Raw genomic sequence first — 25,195 nt, 5'->3', positions numbered from 1 at the left:
TATAATAGACGGGTGATATACTGGACGGGGAGGTATAATGGATGGGTGATATACTGGACGGGGAGGTATAATAGACGGGTGATATACTGGACGGGGAGGTATAATGGACGGGTGATATACTGGACGGAGAGGTATAATGGACGGGTGATATACTGGACGGAGAGGTATAATGGACGGGTGATATACTGGACGGAGAGGTATAATGGACGGGTGATATACTGGACGGGGAGGTATAATGGACGGGAGATATACTGGACGGGGAGGTATAATGGACGGGAGATATACTGGACGAGAGGTATAATGGACGGGTGATATACTGGACGAGAGGTATAATGGACGGGTGATATACTGGACGGGGAGGTATAATGGACGGGAGATATACTGGACGGGGAGGTATAATAAACGGGTGATATACTGGACGGGGTGGTATAATGGACGGGTGATATACTGGACGGGGAGGTATAATAGACGGGTGATATACTGGACGGAGAGGTAGAATGCACGGGTGATATACTGGACGAGAGGTATAATGGACGGGTGATATACTGGACAGGGAGGTATAATGGACGGGAGATATACTGGACGGGGAGGTATAATGGACGGGTGATATACTGGACGGGGAGCTATAATGGACGGGTGATATACTGGACAGGGAGGTATAATGGACGGGAGGTATAATGGACGGAGAGGTATAATGGACGAGAGGTATAATGGACGGGTGATATACTGGACGGGGAGGTATAATGGACGGGAGATATACTGGACGGGGAGGTATAATAAACGGGTGATATACTGGACGGGGTGGTATAATGGACGGGTGATATACTGGACGGGGAGGTATAATAGACGGGTGATATACTGGACGGAGAGGTAGAATGCACGGGTGATATACTGGACGAGAGGTATAATGGACGGGTGATATACTGGACAGGGAGGTATAATGGACGGGTGATATACTGGACGGGGAGGTATAATGGACGGGAGATATACTGGACGGGGAGGTATAATGGACGGGTGATATACTGGACGGGGAGCTATAATGGACGGGTGATATACTGGACAGGGAGGTATAATGGACGGGAGGTATAATGGACGAGAGGTATAATGGACGGGTGATATACTGGACGGGGAGGTATAATGGACGAGAGGTATAATGGACGGGTGATATACTGGACAGGGAGGTATAATGGACGGGTGATATACTGGACAGGGAGGTATAATGGATGGGAGGTATAATGGACGGAGAGGTATAATGGACGGGAGGTATAATGGACGGAGAGGTATAATGGACGGGTGATATACTGGACAGGGAGGTATAATGGACGGGTGATATACTGGACGGGGAGGTATAATGGACGGGTGATATACTGGACGGGGAGGTATAATGGACGGGTGATATACTGGACGGGGAGGTATAATGGACGGGTGATATACTGGACGGGGAGGTATAATGGACGGGTGATATACTGGACAGGGAGGTATAATGGACGGGAGGTATAATGGACGGAGAGGTATAATGGACGGGAAGTATAATGGACGGAGAGGTATAATGGACGGGTGATATACTGGACGAGAGGTATAATGGACGGGTGATATACTGGACGGAGAGGTATAATGGACGGGAGGTATAATGGACGGGAGGTATAATGGACGGGTGGTATACTGGACGAAGAGGTATAATGGACGGGTGATATACTGGACGAGAGGTATAATGGACGGGTGATATACTGGATGAGAGGTATAATGGACGGGTGATATACTGGATGAGAGGTATAATGGACGGGTGATATACTGGACGGGGATGTATAATGGACGGGTGATATACTGGACGGAGAGGTATAATGGACGGGTGATATACTGGACGAGAGGTATAATGGACGGGTGATATACTGGACGGAGAGGTATAATGGACGGGTGATATACTGGACAGGGAGGTATAATGGACGGGTGATATACTGGATGAGAGGTATAATGGACGGGTGATATACTGGACGGGGATGTATAATGGACGGGTGATATACTGGACGAGAGGTATAATGGACGGGTGATATACTGGACGAGAGGTATAATGGACGGGTGATATACTGGACGAGAGGTATAATGGACGGGTGATATACTGGACGGGGAGGTATAATGGACGGGTGATATACTGGACGGGGAGGTATAATGGATGGGTGATATACTGGACGAGAGGTATAATGGTCGGGTGATATACTGGACGAGAGGTATAATGGACGGGTGATATACTGGACGGAGAGGTATAATGGTCGGGTGATATACTGGACGAGAGGTATAATGGACGGGTGATATACTGGACGGAGAGGTATAATGGACGGGTGATATACTGGACGAGAGCTATAATGGACGGGTGATATACTGGACGAGAGGTATAATGGACGGGTGATATACTGGACGAGAGGTATAATGGACGGGTGATATACTGGACGAGAGGTATAATGGACGGGTGATATACTGGACGAGAGGTATAATGGACGGGTGATATACTGGACGAGAGGTATAATGGACGGGTGATATACTGGACGGAGAGGTATAATGGTCGGGTGATATACTGGACGAGAGGTATAATGGACGGGTGATATACTGGACGAGAGCTATAATGGATGGGTGATATACTGGACGAGAGGTATAATGGACGGGAGATATACTGGACGAGAGGTATAATGGACGGGTGATATACTGGACGGAGAGGTATAATGGACGGGTGATATACTGGACGGGGAGGTATAATGGACGGGTGATATACTGGACGAGAGGTATAATGGACGGGTGATATACTGGACGGGGAGGTATAATGGACGGGTGATATACTGGACGGGGAGGTATAATGGACGGGTGATATACTGGACGGAGAGGTATAATGGACGGGTGATATACTGGACGAGAGCTATAATGGATGGGTGATATACTGGACGAGAGGTATAATGGACGGGAGATATACTGGACGAGAGGTATAATGGACGGGTGATATACTGGACGGAGAGGTATAATGGACGGGTGATATACTGGACGGGGAGGTATAATGGACGGGTGATATACTGGACGAGAGGTATAATGGACGGGTGATATACTGGACGGGGAGGTATAATGGACGGGTGATATACTGGACGGAGAGGTATAATGGACGGGTGATATACTGGACGGAGAGGTATAATGGACGGGTGATATACTGGATGGAGAGGTATAATGGACGGGTGATATACTGGACGGGGAGGTATAATGGATGGGTGATATACTGGACGAGAGCTATAATGGACGGGTGATATACTGGACGAGAGGTATAATGGACGGGTGATATACTGGACGAGAGGTATAATGCACGGGTGATATACTGGACGGGGAGGTATAATGGACGGGTGATATACTGGACGAGAGGTATAATGGACGGGTGATATACTGGACGGGGAGGTATAATGGACGGGTGATATACTGGACGAGAGGTATAATGGACGGGTGATATACTGGACGGGGAGGTATAATGGACGGGTGATATACTGGACGGGGAGGTATAATGGACGGGTGATATACTGGACAGGGAGGTATAATGGACGGGTGATATACTGGACAGGGAGGTATAATGGACGGGTGATATACTGGACGAGAGGTATAATGGACGGGTGATATACTGGACGAGAGGTATAATGGACGGGTGATATACTGGACGGAGAGGTATAATGGTCGGGTGATATACTGGACGAGAGGTATAATGGACGGGTGATATACTGGACAGAGAGGTATAATGGACGGGAGATATACTGGACGAGAGGTATAATGGACGGGTGATATACTGGACGGAGAGGTATAATGGTCGGGTGATATACTGGACGAGAGGTATAATAAACGGGTGATATACTGGACGAGAGGTATAATGGACGGGTGATATACTGGACGAGAGGTATAATGGACGGGTGATATACTGGACGAGAGCTATAATGGACGGGTGATATACTGGACGAGAGGTATAATGGACGGGAGATATACTGGACGAGAGGTATAATGGACGGGTGATATACTGGACGGGGAGGTATAATGGACGGGTGATATACTGGACGGGGAGGTATAATGGACGGGTGATATACTGGACGGAGAGGTATAATGGACGGGTGATATACTGGACAGGGAGCTATAATGGACGGGTGATATACTGGACGGAGAGGTATAATGGACGGGTGATATACTGGACGGAGAGGTATAATGGACGGGTGATATACTGGACAGGGAGGTATAATGGACAGGTGATATACTGGACGGAGAGGTATAATGGACGGGTGATATACTGGACGGAGAGGTATAATGGACGGGTGATATACTGGATGGAGAGGTATAATGGACGGGTGATATACTGGACGGGGAGGTATAATGGACGGGTGATATACTGGACGGGGAGGTATAATGGACGGGTGATATACTGGACGGAGAGGTATAATGCACGGGTGATATACTGGACGGGGAGGTATAATGGACGGGTGATATACTGGACGAGAGCTATAATGGACGGGTGATATACTGGACGAGAGGTATAATGGACGGGTGATATACTGGACGAGAGGTATAATGGACGGGTGATATACTGGACGGGGAGGTATAATGGACGGGTGATATACTGGACGAGAGGTATAATGGACGGGTGATATACTGGACGGGGAGGTATAATGGACGGGTGATATACTGGACGGGGAGGTATAATGGACGGGTGATATACTGGACGGGGAGGTATAATGGACGGGTGATATACTGGACGAGAGCTATAATGGACGGGTGATATACTGGACGAGAGGTATAATGGACGGGTGATATACTGGACGAGAGGTATAATAAACGGGTGATATACTGGACGGGGAGGTATAATGGACGGGAGATATACTGGACGAGAGGTATAATGGACGGGTGATATACTGGACGAGAGGTATAATAAACGGGTGATATACTGGACGGGGAGGTATAATGGACGGGAGATATACTGGACGAGAGGTATAATGGACGGGTGATATACTGGACGAGAGGTATAATGGACGGGAGATATACTGGACGAGAGGTATAATGGACGGGTGATATACTGGACGGGGAGGTATAATGGACGGGTGATATACTGGACGGGGAGGTATAATGGACGGGTGATATACTGGACGAGAGGTATAATGGACGGGTGATATACTGGACGGAGAGGTATAATGGACGGTTGATATACTGGACGGAGAGGTATAATGGACGGGTGATATACTGGACGGGGAGGTATAATGGACGGGTGATATACTGGACGAGAGGTATAATGGACGGGGGATATATTACACGGGGCAGTATAATGGACGGGGGGATATATTACACGGGGCAGTATAATGGACGGGGGGATATATTACACGGCGCAGTATAATGGACGGGGGGATATATTACACGGGGCAGTATAATGGACGGGGGGATATATTACACGGCGCAGTATAATGGACGGGGGGATATATTACACGGCGCAGTATAATGGACGGGGGGATATATTACACGGCGCAGTATAATGGACGGGGGATATATTACACGGCGCAGTATAATGGACGGGGGGATATATTACACGGCGCAGTATAATGGACGGGGGATATATTACACGGGCAGTATAATGGACGGGGGATATATTACACGGCGCAGTATAATGGACGGGGGATATATTACACGGGCAGTATAATGGACGGGGGGATATATTACACGGGCAGTATAATGGACGGGGGATATATTACACGGCGCAGTATAATGGACGGGGGATATATTACACGGGCAGTATAATGGACGGGGGATATATTACACGGGCAGTATAATGGACGGGGGGATATATTACACGGGCAGTATAATGGACGGGGGATATATTACACGGCGCAGTATAATGGACGGGGGGATATATTACACGGCGCAGTATAATGGACGGGGGATATATTACACGGGGCAATATAATGGACAGCGGATATATTACACGGGCAGTATAATGGACGGGGGTATATATTACACGGGCAGTATAATGGACGGGGGCATATATTACACGGCGCAGTATAATGGACGGGGGATATATTACACGGGGCAGTATAATGGACGGGGGATATATTACACGGGGCAGTATAATGGACGGGGGGATATATTACACGGCGCAGTATAATGGACGGGGGATATATTACACGGGGCAGTATAATGGACGGGGGATATATTACACGGGGCAGTATAATGGACGGGGGGGATATATTACACGGCGCAGTATAATGGACGGGGGATATATTACACGGGGCAGTATAATGGACGGGGGGATATATTACACGGCGCAGTATAATGGGCGGGGGGATATATTACACGGCGCAGTATAATGGACGGGGGGATATATTACACGGCGCAGTATAATGGACGGGGGATATATTACACGGGGCAGTATAATGGACGGGGGATATATTACACGGGGCAGTATAATGGACGGGGGATATATTACACTGGGCAGTATAATGGACGGGGGATATATTACACGGGGCAGTATAATGGACGGGGGATATATTACACTGGGCAGTATAATGGACGGGGGATATATTACACGGCGCAGTATAATGGACGGGGGATATATTACACGGGGCAGTATAATGGACGGGGGATATATTACACTGGGCAGTATAATGGACGGGGGATATATTACACGGGGCAGTATAATGGACGGGGGATATATTACACGGGGCAGTATAATGGACGGGGGGGATATATTACACGGGGCAGTATAATGGACGGGGGATATATTACACGGGGCAGTATAATGGACGGGGGATATATTACACGGGGCAGTATAATGGACGGGGGATATATTACACGGGGCAGTATAATGGACGGGGGATATATTACACGGGGCAGTAAAATGGACGGGGGATATATTACACGGCGCAGTATAATGGACGGGGGATATATTACACGGTGCAGTATAATGGACGGGGGATATATTACACGGTGCAGTATAATGGACAGGGGATATATTACACGGTGCAGTATAATGGACGGGGGATATATTACACGGGGCAGTATAATGGACGGGGCATATATTACACGGTGCAGTATAATGGACGGGGGATATATTATACGGGGCAGTATAATGGACGGGGGGATATATTACACGGGCAGTATAATGGACGGGGGGATATATTACACGGGGCAGTATAATGGACGGGGGGATATATTACACGGGGCAGTATAATGGACGGGGGGATATATTACACGGTGCAGTATAATGGACGGGGGGATATATTACACGGGGCAGTATAATCGACGGGGGATATATTACACGGGCAGTATAATGGACGGGGGGATATATTACACGGGGCAGTATAATGGACGGGGGATATATTACACGGGCAGTATAATGGACGGGGGGATATATTACACGGGGCAGTATAATGGACAGGGGATATATTACACGGGGCAGTATAATGGACGGGGGGATATATTACACGGCGCAGTATAATAGACGGGGGGATATATTACACGGCGCAGTATAATGGACGGGGGATATATTACACGGGCAGTATAATGGACGGGGGGATATATTACACGGGGCAGTATAATGGACGGGGGATATATTACACGGGCAGTATAATGGACGGGGGATATATTACACGGGGCAGTATAATGGACGGGGGGATATATTACACGGGGCAGTATAATGGACGGGGGGATATATTACACGGGGCAGTATAATGGACGGGGGGATATATTACACGGCGCAGTATAATGGACGGGGGGATATATTACACGGCGCAGTATAATGGACGGGGGGATATATTACACGGCGCAGTATAATGGACGGGGGGATATATTACACGGCGCAGTATAATGGACGGGGGATATATTACACGGCGCAGTATAATGGACGGGGGGATATATTACACAGCGCAGTATAATGGACGGGGGATATATTACACGGCGCAGTATAATGGACGGGGGATATATTACACGGGCAGTATAATGGACGGGGGATATATTACACGGCGCAGTATAATGGACGGGGGATATATTACACGGGCAGTATAATGGACGGGGGGATATATTACACGGGCAGTATAATGGACGGGGGATATATTACACGGCGCAGTATAATGGACGGGGGATATATTACACGGGCAGTATAATGGACGGGGGATATATTACACGGGCAGTATAATGGACGGGGGGATATATTACACGGGGCAGTATAATGGACGGGGGGATATATTACACGGCGCAGTATAATGGACGGGGGGATATATTACACGGGGCAGTATAATGGACGGGGGATATATTACACGGGGCAGTATAATGGACGGGGGATATATTACACGTGGCAGTATAATGGACGGGGGGATATATTACACGGGCAGTATAATGGACGGGGGATATATTACACGGCGCAGTATAATGGACGGGGGATATATTACACGGGGCAGTATAATGGACAGCGGATATATTACACGGGCAGTATAATGGACGGGGGTATATATTACACGGGCAGTATAATGGACGGGGGCATATATTACACGGCGCAGTATAATGGATGGGGGATATATTACACGGGGCAGTATAATGGACGGGGGATATATTACACGGCGCAGTATAATGGACGGGGGATATATTACACGGGGCAGTATAATGGACGGGGGGATATATTACACGGCGCAGTATAATGGACGGGGGATATATTACACGGGGCAGTATAATGGACGGGGGATATATTACACGGGGCAGTATAATGGACGGGGGGGATATATTACACGGCGCAGTATAATGGACGGGGGATATATTACACGGGGCAGTATAATGGACGGGGGGATATATTACACGGGGCAGTATAATGGACGGGGGATATATTACACGGGGCAGTATAATGGACGGGGGGATATATTACACGGCGCAGTATAATGGACGGGGGACATATTACACGGGGCAGTATAATGGACGGGGGATATATTACACGGGGCAGTATAATGGACGGGGGATATATTACACGGGGCAGTATAATGGACGGGGGATATATTACACGGGGCAGTATAATGGACAGGGGATATATTACACGGGGCAGTATAATGGACGGGGGGGATATATTACACGGGGCAGTATAATGGACGGGGGATATATTACACGGCGCAGTATAATGGACGGGGGATATATTACACGGTGCAGTATAATGGACGGGGGATATATTACACGGCGCAGTATAATGGACGGGGGATATATTACACGGGGCAGTATAATGGACGGGGGATATATTACACGGGGCAGTATAATGGACGGGGGATATATTACACGGTGCAGTATAATGGACAGGGGGATATATTACACGGTGCAGTATAATGGACAGGGGATATATTACACGGGGCAGTATAATGGACGGGGGATATATTACACGGTGCAGTATAATGGACGGGGGATATATTACACGGGGCAGTATAATGGACGGGGGGATATATTACACGGGCAGTATAATGGACGGGGGGATATATTACACGGGCAGTATAATGGACGGGGGGATATATTACACGGTGCAGTATAATGGACGGGGGGATATATTACACGGGGCAGTATAATGGACGGGGGATATATTACACGGGCAGTATAATGGACGGGGGGATATATTACACGGGCAGTATAATGGACGGGGGGATATATTACACGGGCAGTATAATGGACGGGGGGATATATTACACGGTGCAGTATAATGGACGGGGGGATATATTACACGGGGCAGTATAATGGACGGGGGATATATTACACGGGCAGTATAATGGACGGGGGGATATATTACACGGGGCAGTATAATGGACGGGGGGATATATTACACGGGGCAGTATAATGGACGGGGGATATATTACACGGGCAGTATAATGGACGGGGGGATATATTACACGGGGCAGTATAATGGACGGGGGGATATATTACACGGGGCAATATAATGGACGGGGGGATATATTACACGGGGCAGTATAATGGACGGGGGATATATTACACGGGCAGTATAATGGACGGGGGGAAATATTACACGGGCAGTATAATGGACGGGGGATATATTACACGGGGCAGTATAATGGACGGGGGGATATATTACACGGCGCAGTATAATGGACGGGGGGATATATTACACGGCGCAGTATAATGGACGGGGGATATATTACACGGGCAGTATAATGGACGGGGGGATATATTACACGGGGCAGTATAATGGACGGGGGGATATATTACACGGCGCAGTATAATGGACGGGGGGATATATTACACGGGGCAGTATAATGGACGGGGGGTATATTACACGGGGCAGTATAATGGACGGGGGGATATATTACACGGCGCAGTATAATGGACGGGGGGATATATTACACGGCGCAGTATAAAGGACGGGGGATATATTACACGGGCAGTATAATGGACGGGGGGATATATTACACGGGGCAGTATAATGGACGGGGGATATATTACACGGGCAGTATAATGGACGGGGGATATATTACATGGGGCAGTATAATGGACGGGGGGATATATTACACGGGGCAGTATAATGGACGGGGGATATATTACACGGGCAGTATAATGGACGGGGGGATATATTACACGGGGCAGTATAATGGACGGGGGATATATTACACGGGGCAGTATAATGGACGGGGGATATATTACACGGAGCAGTATAATGGACGGGGGGATATATTACACGGGGCAGTATAATGGACGGGGGATATATTACACGGGGCAGTATAATGGACGGGGGGATATATTACACGGGGCAGTATAATGGACGGGGGATATATTACACGGAGCAGTATAATGGACGGGGGATATATTACACGGGCAATATAATGGACGGGGGGATATATTACACGGGGCAGTATAATGGACGGGGGATATATTACACGGGGCAGTATAATGGACGGGGGGATATATTACACGGCGCAGTATAATGGACGGGGGATATATTACACGGGTCAGTATAATGGACGGGGGATATATTACACGGCGCAGTATAATGGACGGGGGATATATTACACGGCGCAGTATAATGGACGGGGGATATATTACACGGGGCAGTATAATGGACGGGGGATATATTACACGGCGCAGTATAATGGACGGGGGATATATTACACGGGGCAGTATAATGGACGGGGGGATATATTACACGGGCAGTATAATGGACGGGGGATATATTACACGGGCAGTATAATGGACGGGGGATATATTACACGGGCAGTATAATGGACGGGGGATATATTACACGGCGCAGTATAATGGACGGGGGATATATTACACGGTGCAGTATAATGGACGGGGGATATATTACACGGTGCAGTATAATGGACGGGGGATATATTACACGGGGCAGTATAATGGACGGGGGATATATTACACGGGGCAGTATAATGGACGGGGGATATATTACACGGGGCAGTATAATGGACGGGGGATATATTACACGGGGCAGTATAATGGACGGGGGGATATATTACACGGGGCAGTATAATGGACGGGGGGATATGTTACACGGCGCAGTATAATGGACGGGGGATATATTACACGGGCAGTATAATGGACGGGGGGATATATTACACGGGCAGTATAATGGACGGGGGGATATATTACACGGCGCAGTATAATGGACGGGGGATATATTACACGGGGCAGTATAATGGACGGGGGATATATTACATGGGGCAGTATAATGGACGGGGGGATATATTACACGGCACAGTGTAATGGACGGGGGATATATTACACGGTGCAGTATAATGGACGGGGGGATATATTACACGGGCAGTATAATGGACGGGGGATATATTACACGGTGCAGTATAATGGACGGGGGATATATTACACGGGCAGTATAATGGACGGGGGATATATTACACGGGGCAGTATAATGGACGGGGGGATATAATACACGGGGCAGTATAATGGACGGGGGATATATTACACGGGCAGTATAATGGACGGGGGATATATTACACGGGGCAGTATAATGGACGGGGGGATATATTACACGGGGCAGTATAATGGACGGGGGATATATTACACGGGGCAGTATAATGGACGGGGGATATATTACACGGGGCAGTATAATGGACGGGGGATATATTACACGGGGCAGTATAATGGACGGGGGATATATTACACGGTGCAGTATAATGGACGGGGGGATATATTACACGGTGCAGTATAATGGACGGGGGATATATTACACGGGCAGTATAATGGACGGGGGATATATTACACGGGGCAGTATAATGGACGGGGGGATATATTACACGGGGCAGTATAATGGACGGGGGGATATATTACACGGGGCAGTATAATGGACGGGGGGATATATTACACAGGCAGTATAATGGACGGGGGATATATTACACGGGGCAGTATAATGGACGGGGGGATATATTACACGGGGCAGTATAATGGACGGGGGGATATATTACACAGGCAGTATAATGGACGGGGGGATAAATTACACGGGGCAGTATAATGGACGGGGGATATATTACACGGGGCAGTATAATGGACGGGGGATATATTACACGGGCAGTATAATGGACGGGGGATATATTACACGAGGCAGTATAATGGACGGGGGGATATATTACACGGGCAGTATAATGGACGGGGGGATATATTACACGGGCAGTATAATGGACGGGGGATATATTACACGGGGCAATATAATGGACGGGGGATATATTACACGGGGCAGTATAATGGACGGGGGATATATTACACGGGGCAGTATAATGGACGGGGGATATATTACACGGGGCAGTATAATGGACGGGGGGATATATTACACGGGCAGTATAATGGACGGGGGATATATTACACGGGGCAATATAATGGACGGGGGATATATTACACGGGGCAGTATAATGGACGGGGGATATATTACACGGGGCAGTATAATGGACGGGGGATATATTACACGGGGCAGTATAATGGACGGGGGATATATTACACGGGGCAGTATAATGGACGGGGGATATATTACACGAGGCAGTATAATGGACGGGGGGATATATTACACGGGCAGTATAATGGACGGGGGGATATATTACACGGCGCAGTATAATGGACGGGGGATATATTACACGGGGCAGTATAATGGACGGGGGATATATTACACGGGGCAGTATAATGGACGGGGGATATATTACACGGGGCAGTATAATGGACGGGGGATATATTACACGGGGCAGTATAATGGACGGGGGATATATTACACGGGGCAGTATAATGGACGGGGGGATATATTACACGAGGCAGTATAATGGACGGGGGGATATATTACACGGGGCAGTATAATGGACGGGGGATATATTACACGGGGCAGTATAATGGACGGGGGATATATTACACGGGGCAGTATAATGGACGGGGAGATATATTACACGAGGCAGTATAATGGACGGGGGATATATTACACGAGGCAGTATAATGGACGGGGGGATATATTACACGGGGCAGTATAATGGACGGGGGATATATTACACGGGGCAGTATAATGGACGGGGGATATATTACACGGGCAGTATAATGGACGGGGGGGATATATTACACGGTGCAGTATAATGGACGGGGGGATATATTACACGGGGCAGTATAATGGACGGGGGGATATATTACACGGCGCAGTATAATGGACGGGGGGATATATTACATGGGTCAGTATAATGGACGGGGGGATATATTACACGGGGCAGTATAATGGACAGGGGATATATTACACGGTGCAGTATAATGGACGGGGGATATATTACATGGGGCAGTATAATGGAGGGGGGGATATATTACACGGTGCAGTATAATGGACGGGGGGATATATTACACGGGCAGTATAATGGACGGGGGGATATATTACACGGGGCAGTATAATGGACAGGGGATATATTACACGGGGCAGTATAATGGACGGGGGGATATATTACACGGTGCAGTATAATGGACGGGGGATATATTACACGGGGCAGTATAATGGACGGGGGGATATATTACAGGGCAGTATAATGGACGGGGGATATATTACACGGGCAGTATAATGGACGGGGGATATATTACACGGCGCAGTATAATGGACGGGGGGATATATTACACGAGGCAGTATAATGGACGGGGGATATATTACACGGGGCAGTATAATGGACGGGGGATATATTACACGAGGCAGTATAATGGACGGGGGATATATTACACGGGGCAGTATAATGGACGGGGGATATATTACACGGGGCAGTATAATGGACAGGGGATATATTACACGGGGCAGTATAATGGACGGGGGGATATATTACACAGGGCAGTATAATGGACGGGGGGATATATTACACGGGGCAGTATAATGGACGGGGGGATATATTACACAGGGCAGTATAATGGACGGGGGGATATATTACACGGGGCAGTATAATGGACGGGGGGATATATTACACGGGGCAGTATAATGGACGGGGGGATATATTACACAGGGCAGTATAATGGACGGGGGGATATATTACACGGGGCAGTATAATGGACGGGGGGATATATTACACGGCGCAGTATAATGGACGGGGGGATATATTACACGGGCAGTATAATGGACGGGGGGGATATATTACACGGGGCAGTATAATGGACGGGGGGATATATTACACGGGGCAGTATAATGGACGGGGGGATATATTACACGGGGCAGTATAATGGACGGGGGGATATATTACACGGGGCAGTATAATGGACGGGGGGATATATTACACAGGGCAGTATAATGGACGGGGGGATATATTACACGGGGCAGTATAATGGACGGGGGGATATATTACACGGCGCAGTATAATGGACGGGGGGATATATTACACGGGCAGTATAATGGACGGGGGGGATATATTACACGGGGCAGTATAATGGACGGGGGGATATATTACACGGGGCAGTATAATGGACGGGGGATATATTACACGGGGCAGTATAATGGACGGGGGATATATTACACGGGGCAGTATAATGGACGGGGGATATATTACACGGGGCAGTATAATGGACGGGGGGATATATTACACGGGGCAGTATAATGGACGGGGGGATATATTACACGGCGCAGTATAATGGACGGGGGGATATATTACACGGGGCAGTATAATGGACGGGGGGATATATTACACGGGGCAGTATAATGGACGGGGGGATATATTACACGGGGCAGTATAATGGACGGGGGGATATATTACACGGGGCAGTATAATGGACGGGGGGTATATTACACGGTGCAGTATAATGAACGGGGGGATATATTACACGGGGCAGTATAATGGACGGGGGGATATATTACACGGGGCAGTATAATGGACGGGGGATATATTACACGGGGCAGTATAATGGACGGGGGATATATTACACGGTGCAGTATAATGGACGGGGGGATATATTACACGGGCAGTATAATGGACGGGGGGTATATTACACGGGGCAGTATAATGGACGGGGGATATATTACACGGGGCAGTATAATGGATGGGGGATATATTACACGGGGCAGTATAATGGAGGGGGGGATATATTACACGGGGCAGTATAATGGACGGGGGGATATATTACACGGGGCAGTATAATGGAGGGGGGGATATATTACACGGGGCAGTATAATGGACGGGGGGATATATTACACGGGGCAGTATAATGGACGGGGGATATATTACACGGCACAGTATAATGGACGGGGGGTTATATTACACGGCGCAGTATAATGGACGGGGGGATATATTACACGGGGCAGTATAATGGACGGGGGGATATATTACACGGGGCAGTATAATGGACGGGGGGATATATTACACGGTGCAGTATAATGGACGGGGGGATATATTACACGGGCAGTATAATGGACGGGGGGATATATTACACGGCGCAGTATAATGGACGGGGGGATATATTACACGGGGCAGTATAATGGACGGGGGGATATATTACACGGGGCAGTATAATGGACGGGGGGATATATTACACGGGGCAGTATAATGGACGGGGGGATATATTACACGGGACAGTATAATGGACGGGGGATATATTACACGGGGCAGTATAATGGACGGGGGGATATATTACACGGGACAGTATAATGGACGGGGGGATATATTACACGGGGCAGTATAATGGACGGGGGGATATATTACACGGGGCAGTATAATGGACGGGGGGATATATTACACGGGGCAGTATAATGGACGGGGGGATATATTACACGGGACAGTATAATGGACGGGGGGATATATTACACGGGGCAGTATAATGGACGGGGGGATATATTACACGGGACAGTATAATGGACGGGGGGATATATTACACGGGGCAGTATAATGGACGGGGGGATATATTACACGGGGCAGTATAATGGACGGGGGGATATATTACACGGGGCAGTATAATGGACGGGGGGATATATTACACGGGGCAGTATAATGGACGGGGGGATATATTACACGGGGCAGTATAATGGACGGGGGGATATATTACACGGGGCAGTATAATGGACGGGGGGATATATTACACGGCGCAGTATAATGGGTTCCCGTCCAGGACGTGGTGCGCTGGTTACAATCCTCCCCATTTCTATCCCTCGGCTGTGGTGGATTCCCAGGATCTCCTGTAGCGGGAGGTTCCAGATCACGGACAGGAGATCCAGAGAGCAGTGCGTGGCCTGAACCACACAGGACACTAGATGGCGCCAGCGTCCCTCATTCCCACCTCCGGGCAGGTCTCTGGCACTGGGGGTCCGTCTGCCGTTATGTAATGCGCTGGATCGGGGTCACCGGCGGCTCAGGCTTCACCGCCTCTGGGGGATTTATCCAGGAGATGAGAAAATGGAATCGTGAGTGGGATTAATGGTGCGGAGGACAGATGTGCCCAGAGCGGGCACCGGCCATACACCCCTACTGTGCCAGGAAGAAGTGTATACCCTGCACTACATAGGAACAACTGTGCCAGGAGGAACTACATCAGACCTGCACTGTGCCAAGAGGAACTACATCAGACCTGTACTGTGCCAGGAGGAACTACACCAGACCTGTACTGTGCCAGGAGGAACTACACCAGATCTGCACTGTGCCAGGAGGAACTATACCAGACCTGTACTGTGCCAGGAGGAACTGCACCAGACCTGCACTGTGCCAGGAGGGACTTCACCAGTAACTGACCTGCACTATGCCAGGAGGAACTACACCAGTAACTGACCTGCACTGTGCCAGGAGGAACTACACCAGTAACTGACCTGCACTGTGCCAGGAGGAACTACACCAGTAACTGACCTGCACTGTGCCAGGAGGAACTACACCAGTAACTGACCTGCACTGTGCCAGGAGGAACTACACCAGTAACTGACCTGTACTGTGCCAGGAGGCACTACACCAGTAACTGACCTGCACTATGCCAGGAGGCACTACACCAGTAACTGACCTGTACTGTGCGAGGAAGAACTGCTCCATTTACTGACCTGCACTGTGCCAGGAAGAACTACATCAGTAACTGACCTGCACTGTGCCAGGAGGAACTACACCAGTAACTGACCTGCACTGTGCCAGGAGGCACTACACCAGTAACTGACCTGTACTGTGCCAGGAAGATCTACACCAGTAACTGACCTGCACTGTGCCAGGAGGAACTACACCAGTAACTGACCTGCACTGTGCCAGGAGGAACTGCACCAGACCTGACAGCACAAAAGGTGGAGGTGCTCGGGGGTCTGACTGGGCCACAGACGGAGGTGTTCGGGGGGTCTGACTGGGCCCCAGATGGAGGTGCTCGGGGGTCTGACTGCGCCCCAGGCAGAGGTGCTCGGGGGTCTGACTGGGCCACAGACGGAGGTGCTCGGGGGGTCTGGCTGCACCCCAGGCGGAGGTGCTCGGGGGTCTGACTGCGCCCCAGGCGGAGGTGCTCGGGGGTCTCACTGCGCCCCAGGCGGAGGTGCTCGGGGGTCTGACTGCGCCCCAGACGGAGGTGCTCGGGGGTCTGACTGCGCCCCAGACGGAGGTGCTCGGGGGTCTGACTGCACCCCAGGCGGAGGTGCTCGGGGGTCTGACTGGGCCCCAGGCGGAGGTGCTCGGGGGTCTGACTGGGCCCCAGGCGGAGGTGCTCGGGGGTCTGACTGCGCCCCAGGCGGAGGTGCTCGGGGGTCTGACTGCACCCCAGGCGGAGGTGCTCGGGGGTCTGACTGCGCCCCAGGCGGAGGTGCTCGGGGGTCTCACTGCGCCCCAGGCGGAGGTGCTCGGGGGTCTCACTGCGCCCCAGGCGGAGGTGCTCGGGGGTCTGACTGGGCCACAGACGGAGGTGCTCGGGGGGTCTGGCTGCACCCCAGGCGGAGGTGCTCGGTGGTCTCACTGCGCCCCAGGCGGAGGTGCTCGGGGGTCTGACTGCGCCCCAGGCGGAGGTGCTCGGGGGTCTGACTGCACCCCAGACGGAGGTGCTCGGGGGTCTGACTGCACCCCAGGCGGAGGTGCTCGGGGGTCTGACTGCACCCCAGGCGGAGGTGCTCGGGGGTCTGACTGCACCCCAGGCGGAGGTGCTCGGGGGACTGACTGCGCCCCAGACGGAGGTGCTCGGGGGTCTGACTGCACCCCAGGCGGAGGTGCTCGGGGGTCTGACTGGGCCCCAGGCGGAGGTGCTCGGGGGTCTGACTGGGCCCCAGGCGGTGGTGCTTGGGGGTCTGACTGCGCCCCAGGCGGAGGTGCTCGGGGGTCTGACTGCGCCCCAGGCGGAGGTGCTCGGGGGTCTCACTGCACCCCAGACGGAGGTGCTCGGGGGTCTCACTGCACCCCAGGCGGAGGTGCTCGGGGGTCTGACTGGGCCCCAGGCGGAGGTGCTCGGGGGTCTCACTGCGCCCCAGGCCGAGGTGCTCGGGGGTCTCACTGCGCCCCAGGCGGAGGTGCTCGGGGGTCTCACTGCGCCCCAGGCGGAGGTGCTCGGGGGTCTGACTGGGCCCCAGGCGGAGGTGCTCGGGGGTCTCACTGTGCCCCAGGCGGAGGTGCTCGGTGCTCTCACTGCGCCCCAGGCGGAGGTGCTCGGGGGTCTCGCTGCGCCCCAGGCGGAGGTGCTCGGGGGTCTCACTGCGCCCCAGGCGGAGGTGCTCGGGGGTCTCACTGCGCCCCAGGCGGAGGTGCTCGGGGGTCTCACTGCGCCCCAGGCGGAGGTGCTCGGGGGTCTCACTGCGCCCCAGGCGGAGGTGCTCGGGGGTCTCTGCAGGTTACACAGCTACATGTGGCTGGGGTCCGGGGAGAGGGGGGCGAGTGTGTGATGATGGAATAATACCCAGCGGCCGGGGGAGGGGGGGGAATTAGGTTACCATCATTTATGTATGAACACACACACGCATCCAGCTCTGCTCTGCGGGGTCACACGGGGGGGGCACTTACATAACAAGTGGTGGGGTCACACAGATGCAGCAGAGCCGGGGAGACAGTGACTGGCAGGAGACAGGAGTGGATGTATCAGAGGTAGCAGAGCAGTCACTATGTGCAGCAGAGTGCAGAAGATGCAGCAGAGCTGAGTTTGTCACAAGCGGCGCAGATAGCACAGGAGATGAGATACAGCAGAGCTGAGTTTGTCACAAGCGGCACAGATAGCGCAGGAGATGAGATACAGCAGAGCAGAGTTTGTCACATGCGGTGCAGATAGCACAGGAGATGAGATACAGCAGAGCAGAGTTTGTCACATGCGGTGCAGATAGCACAGGAGATGAGATACAGCAGAGCAGAGTTTGTCACAAGCGGCGCAGATAGCGCAGGAGATGAGATACAGCAGAGCAGAGTTTGTCACATGCGGTGCAGATAGCACAGGAGATGAGATACAGCAGAGCAGAGTTTGTCACAAGCGGCGCAGATAGCGCAGGAGATGAGATACAGCAGAGCAGAGTTTGTCACATGCGGTGCAGATAGCACAGGAGATGAGATACAGCAGAACAGAGTTTGTCACATGCGGTGCAGATAGCACAGGAGATGAGATACAGCAGAGCAGAGTTTGTCACAAGCGGCGCAGATAGCGCAGGAGATGAGATACAGCAGAACAGAGTTTGTCACATGTGGCGCAGATAGCACAGGAGATGAGATACAGCAGAGCAGAGTTTGTCACATGCGGTGCAGATAGCGCAGGAGATGAGATACAGCAAAACAGAGTTTGTCACATGCGGCACAGATAGCATAGGAGATGAGATACAGCAGAGCAGAGTTTGTCACATGCGGCACAGATAGCATAGGAGATGAGATACAGCAGAGCAGAGTTTGTCACATGCGGCGCAGATTGCACAGGAGATGAGATACAGCAGAGCAGAGTTTGTCACATGCGGTGCAGATAGCACAGGAGATGAGATACAGCAGAGCTGAGTTTGTCACATGCGGCACAGATAGCACAGGAGATGAGATACAGCAGAGCAGAGTTTGTCACATGTGGCGCAGATAGCGCAGGAGATGAGATACAGCAGAACAGAGTTTGTCACATGCGGCACAGATAGCGCAGGAGATGAGATACAGCAGAGCAGAGTTTGTCACATGCGGCACAGATAGTACAGGAGATGAGATACAGTAGAGCAGAGTTTCTCACATGCGGCACAGATAGCACAGGAGATGAGATACAGCAGAGAAGAGTTTGTCACATGCGGCGCAGATAGCACAGGAGATGAGATACAGCAGAACAGAGTTTGTCACATGCGGCACAGATTGCACAGGAGATGAGATACAGCAGAGCTGAGTTTGTCACATGCGGCACAGATAGTACAGGAGATGAGATACAGTAGAGCAGAGTTTCTCACATGCGGCACAGATAGCACAGGAGATGAGATACAGCAGAGAAGAGTTTCTCACATGCGGTGCAGATAGCGCAGGAGATGAGATACAGCAGAGCTGAGTTTGTCACATGCGGCACAGATAGTACAGGAGATGAGATACAGTAGAGCAGAGTTTCTCACATGCGGCACAGATAGCACAGGAGATGAGATACAGCAGAGAAGAGTATGTCACATGCGGTGCAGATAGCGCAGGAGATGAGATACAGCAGAGCAGAGTTTGTCACATGTGGTGCAGATAGCACAGGAGATGAGATACAGCAGAGCTGATATTACGGGAAAGAAACCCAAAAAGTCATTTCATAACTAGAGCCTCGGAAAGATGAGTTTTCCGTCACCGCACACAGCACAGCACAGCACAGCACACACAGCACAGCACAGCACACACAGCACAGCACAGCACAGCACACACAGCACAGCACAGCACACACAGCACAGCACACACAGCACAGCACACACAGCACAGCACAGCACACACAGCACAGCACACACAGCACAGCACAGCACAGCACACACAGCACAGCACACACAGCACAGCACAGCACACACAGCACAGCACACACAGCACAGCACACACAGCACAGCACAGCACAGCACACACAGCACAGCACACACAGCACAGCACAGCACAGCACAGCACACACAGCACAGCACAGCACACACAGCACAGCACACACAGCACAGCACACACAGCACAGCACAGCACACACAGCACAGCACACACAGCACAGCACAGCACAGCACACACAGCACAGCACACACAGCACAGCACAGCACACACAGCACAGCACACACAGCACAGCACACACAGCACAGCACAGTGCCTGTCCATATGTGACCCCACAGGACCACTCCTCATCACCCACCTGTACCATCGCTCCTCCCTGACAACGTGCTTCCTGAAGGGGATGAGACGATGCTCCTCGGGGCTACAGCGGCCTCGAGAGGGAAGCAGCGGGGAGGGCATCGGGCGTGGAAGAGTCTCAGCTGCAGCGAACAGACGTCTGACTACACTCAACACAGCCGCAGAGACAGAGAAGAGATGGCCAGGGGAGGAGCCCGCTGTGCCACCCACACCAGGGGAGGACCACACTGTGCCACCCACACCAGGGGAGGACCACACTGTGCCACCCACACCAGGGGAGGACCACACTGTGCCACCCACACCAGGAGAGAACCACACTGTGCCACCCACACCAGGGGAGGAGCCCGCTGTGCCACCCACACCAGGGGAGGACCACACTGTGCCACCCACACCAGGGGAGGACCACACTGTGCCACCCACACCAGGGGAGGAGCCCGCTGTGCCACCCACACCAGGGGAGGAGCCCGCTGTGCCACCCACACCAGGGGAGGAGCCCGCTGTGCCACCCACACCAGGGGAGGAGCCCGCTGTGCCACCCACACCAGGGGAGGACCACACTGTGCCACCCACACCAGGAGAGGACCACACTGTGCCACCCAGACCAGGGGAGGACCACACTGTGCCACCCACACCAGGAGAGGACCACACTGTGCCACCCAGACCAGGGGAGGACCACACTGTGCCACCCACACCAGGAGAGGACCACACTGTGCCACCCACACCAGGAGAGGAGCCCGCTGTGCCACCCACACCAGGGGAGGACCACACTGTGCCACCCACACCAGGAGAGGACCACACTGTGCCACCCACACCAGGAGAGGAGCCCGCTGTGCCACCCACACCAGGGGAGGACCACACTGTGCCACCCACACCAGGAGAGGAGCCCGCTGTGCCACCCACACCAGGAGAGGACCACACTGTGCCACCCACACCAGGGGAGGACCACACTGTGCCACCCAGACCAGGGGAGGACCACACTGTGCCACCCACACCAGGAGAGGACCACACTGTGCCACCCACACCAGGGGAGGACCACACTGTGCCACCCACACCAGGAGAGGACCACACTGTGCCACCCACACCAGGAGAGGACCACACTGTGCCACCCACACCAGGGGAGGACCACACTGTGCCACCCAGACAAGGGGAGGACCACACTGTGCCAACCTCACATCCCTACAGCCACCCAGACCAGGAGAGGACCACACTGTGCTAACCTCACATCCCTACAGCCACCCACACCAGGAGAGGACCACACTGTGCCACCCAGACCAGGGGAGGACCACACTATGCCACCCACACCAGGAGAGGACCACACTGTGCCACCCAGACCAGGGGAGGACCACACTGTGCCACCCACACCAGGGGAGGACCACACTGTGCCACCCACACCAGGGGAGGACCACACTGTGCCACCCACACCAGGGGAGGACCACACTGTGCCACCCAGACCAGGGGAGGACCACACTGTGCCTACCTCCCATACCTACATCCACCCAGACCAGGGGAGGACCACACTGTGCCAACCTCACATCCCTACAGCCACCCAGACCAGGAGAGGACCACACTGTGCCATCCAGACCAGGAGAGGACCACACTGTGCCACCCAGACCAGGAGAGGACTACACTGTGCCAACCTCACATCCCTACATCCACCCAGACCAGGAGAGGACCACACTGTGCCAACCTCACATCCCTACATCCACCCAGACCAGGAGAGGACCACACTGTGCCAAACTCACATCCCTACATCCACCGAGACCAGGAGAGGACCACACTGTGCCATCCTCACATACCTACAGCCACCCACACTAGGAGAGGACCACACTGTGCCAACCTCACATCCCTACATCCATCCAGACCAGGAGAGGACCACACTGTGCCAACTTCACATCCCTACATCCACCGAGACCAGGAGAGGACCACGCTGTGCCAACCTCACATATCTACAACCACCGAGACTAGGAGAGGACCACACTGTGCCAACCTCACATCCCTACATCAACCGAGACCAGGAGAGGACCACACTGTGCCATCCAGACCAGGAGAGGACCACACTGTGCCACCCAGACCAGGGGAGGACCACACTGTGCCAACCTCACATCCCTACATCCACCCAGACCAGGAGAGGACCACACTGTGCCAACCTCACATACCTACATCCACCCAGACCAGGAGAGGACCACACTGTGCCAAACTCACATCCCTACATCCACCGAGACCAGGAGAGGACCACACTGTGCCATCCTCACATACCTACAGCCACCCACACTAGGAGACGACCACACTGTGCCAACCTCACATCCCTACATCCACCGAGACCAGGAGAGGACCACGCTGTGTCAACCTCACATATCTACATCCACCGAGACCAGGAGAGGACCACACTGTGCCAAACTCACATCCCTACATCCACCGAGACCAGGAGAGGACCACACTGTGCCATCCTCACATACCTACAGCCACCCACACTAGGAGAGGAACCACACTGTGCCAACCTCACATCCCTACATCCACCGAGACCAGGAGAGGACCACACTGTGCCAACCTCACATCCCTACATCCACCGAGACCAGGAGAGGACCACGCTGTGCCAACCTCACATATCTACATCCACCGAGACTAGGAAAGGACCACACTGTGCCAACCTCACATCCCTACATCCACCGAGAGCAGGAGAGGACCACACTGTGCCAACCTCACATCCCTACATCCACCCAGACCAGGAGAGGACCACACTGTGCCAACCTCACATATCTACAGCCACCCAGACCAGGAGTAGACAACACTGTGCCAACCTCACATACCTACAGCCACCCAGACCAAGAGAGGACCACACTGTGCCAACCTCACATATCTACAGCCACCGAGACCAGGAGTAGACCACACTGTGCCAACCTCACATATCTACAGCCACCCAGACCAGGAGAAGACCACACTGTGCCAACCTCACATATCTACATCCACCGAGACCAGGAGAGGACCACACTATGCCAACCTCACATATCTACATCCACCGAGACCAGGAGAGGACCACACTGTGCCAACCTCACATCCCTACAGCCACCCAGACCAGGAGAGGACCACACTGTGCCAACCTCACATATCTACAGCCACCCAGACCAGGAGAAGATCACACTGTGCCAACCTCACATATCTACAGCCACCCAGACCAGGAGTAGACCACACTGTGCCAACCTCACATATCTACAGCCACCCAGACCAGGAGTAGACCACACTGTGCCAAACTCACATCCCTACAGCCACCCAGACCAGGAGAAGACCACACTGTGCCAACCTCACATACCTACAGCCACCCAGACCAAGAGAGGACCACACTGTGCCAACCTCACATACCTACATCCACCCAGACCAGAAGAGGACCTCACTGTGCCAACCTCACATACCTACAGCCACTCAGACAAGGAGAGGACTACACTGTGCCAACCTCACATATCTACAGCCACCCACACCAGGAGAGGACCACACTGTGCCAACCTCACATA

General features: G+C 52.2%; 1 protein-coding gene across 6 annotated transcripts in view; it reads right to left on the bottom strand.

Annotated features, from left to right (window-relative positions):
- MAPRE3 (microtubule associated protein RP/EB family member 3) overlaps positions 1-25,195 on the bottom strand; it is a 191,921-nt gene that overhangs the window by 40,213 nt on the left and 126,513 nt on the right. The window contains exon 1 of one of the 6 annotated variants that reach the window (XM_075341336.1): positions 21,691-21,860. The exons of the other annotated variants lie outside the window; for them this stretch is intronic. Coding sequence (XP_075197451.1) covers positions 21,691-21,791 — 101 coding nt within the window. The 5' untranslated portion in view covers positions 21,792-21,860. Of the gene's footprint in view, positions 1-21,690; positions 21,861-25,195 lie in introns of those variants that run through there. 6 annotated transcript variants of the gene reach the window in all.

Source organism: Anomaloglossus baeobatrachus, chromosome 3 (genome assembly GCF_048569485.1).
Source record: "Anomaloglossus baeobatrachus isolate aAnoBae1 chromosome 3, aAnoBae1.hap1, whole genome shotgun sequence".
Taxonomy (NCBI): domain Eukaryota; kingdom Metazoa; phylum Chordata; class Amphibia; order Anura; family Aromobatidae; genus Anomaloglossus; species Anomaloglossus baeobatrachus.
The sequence above is the reverse complement of the archived record's forward strand: the minus strand, read 5'-3'. Positions and strand labels throughout refer to the sequence as shown.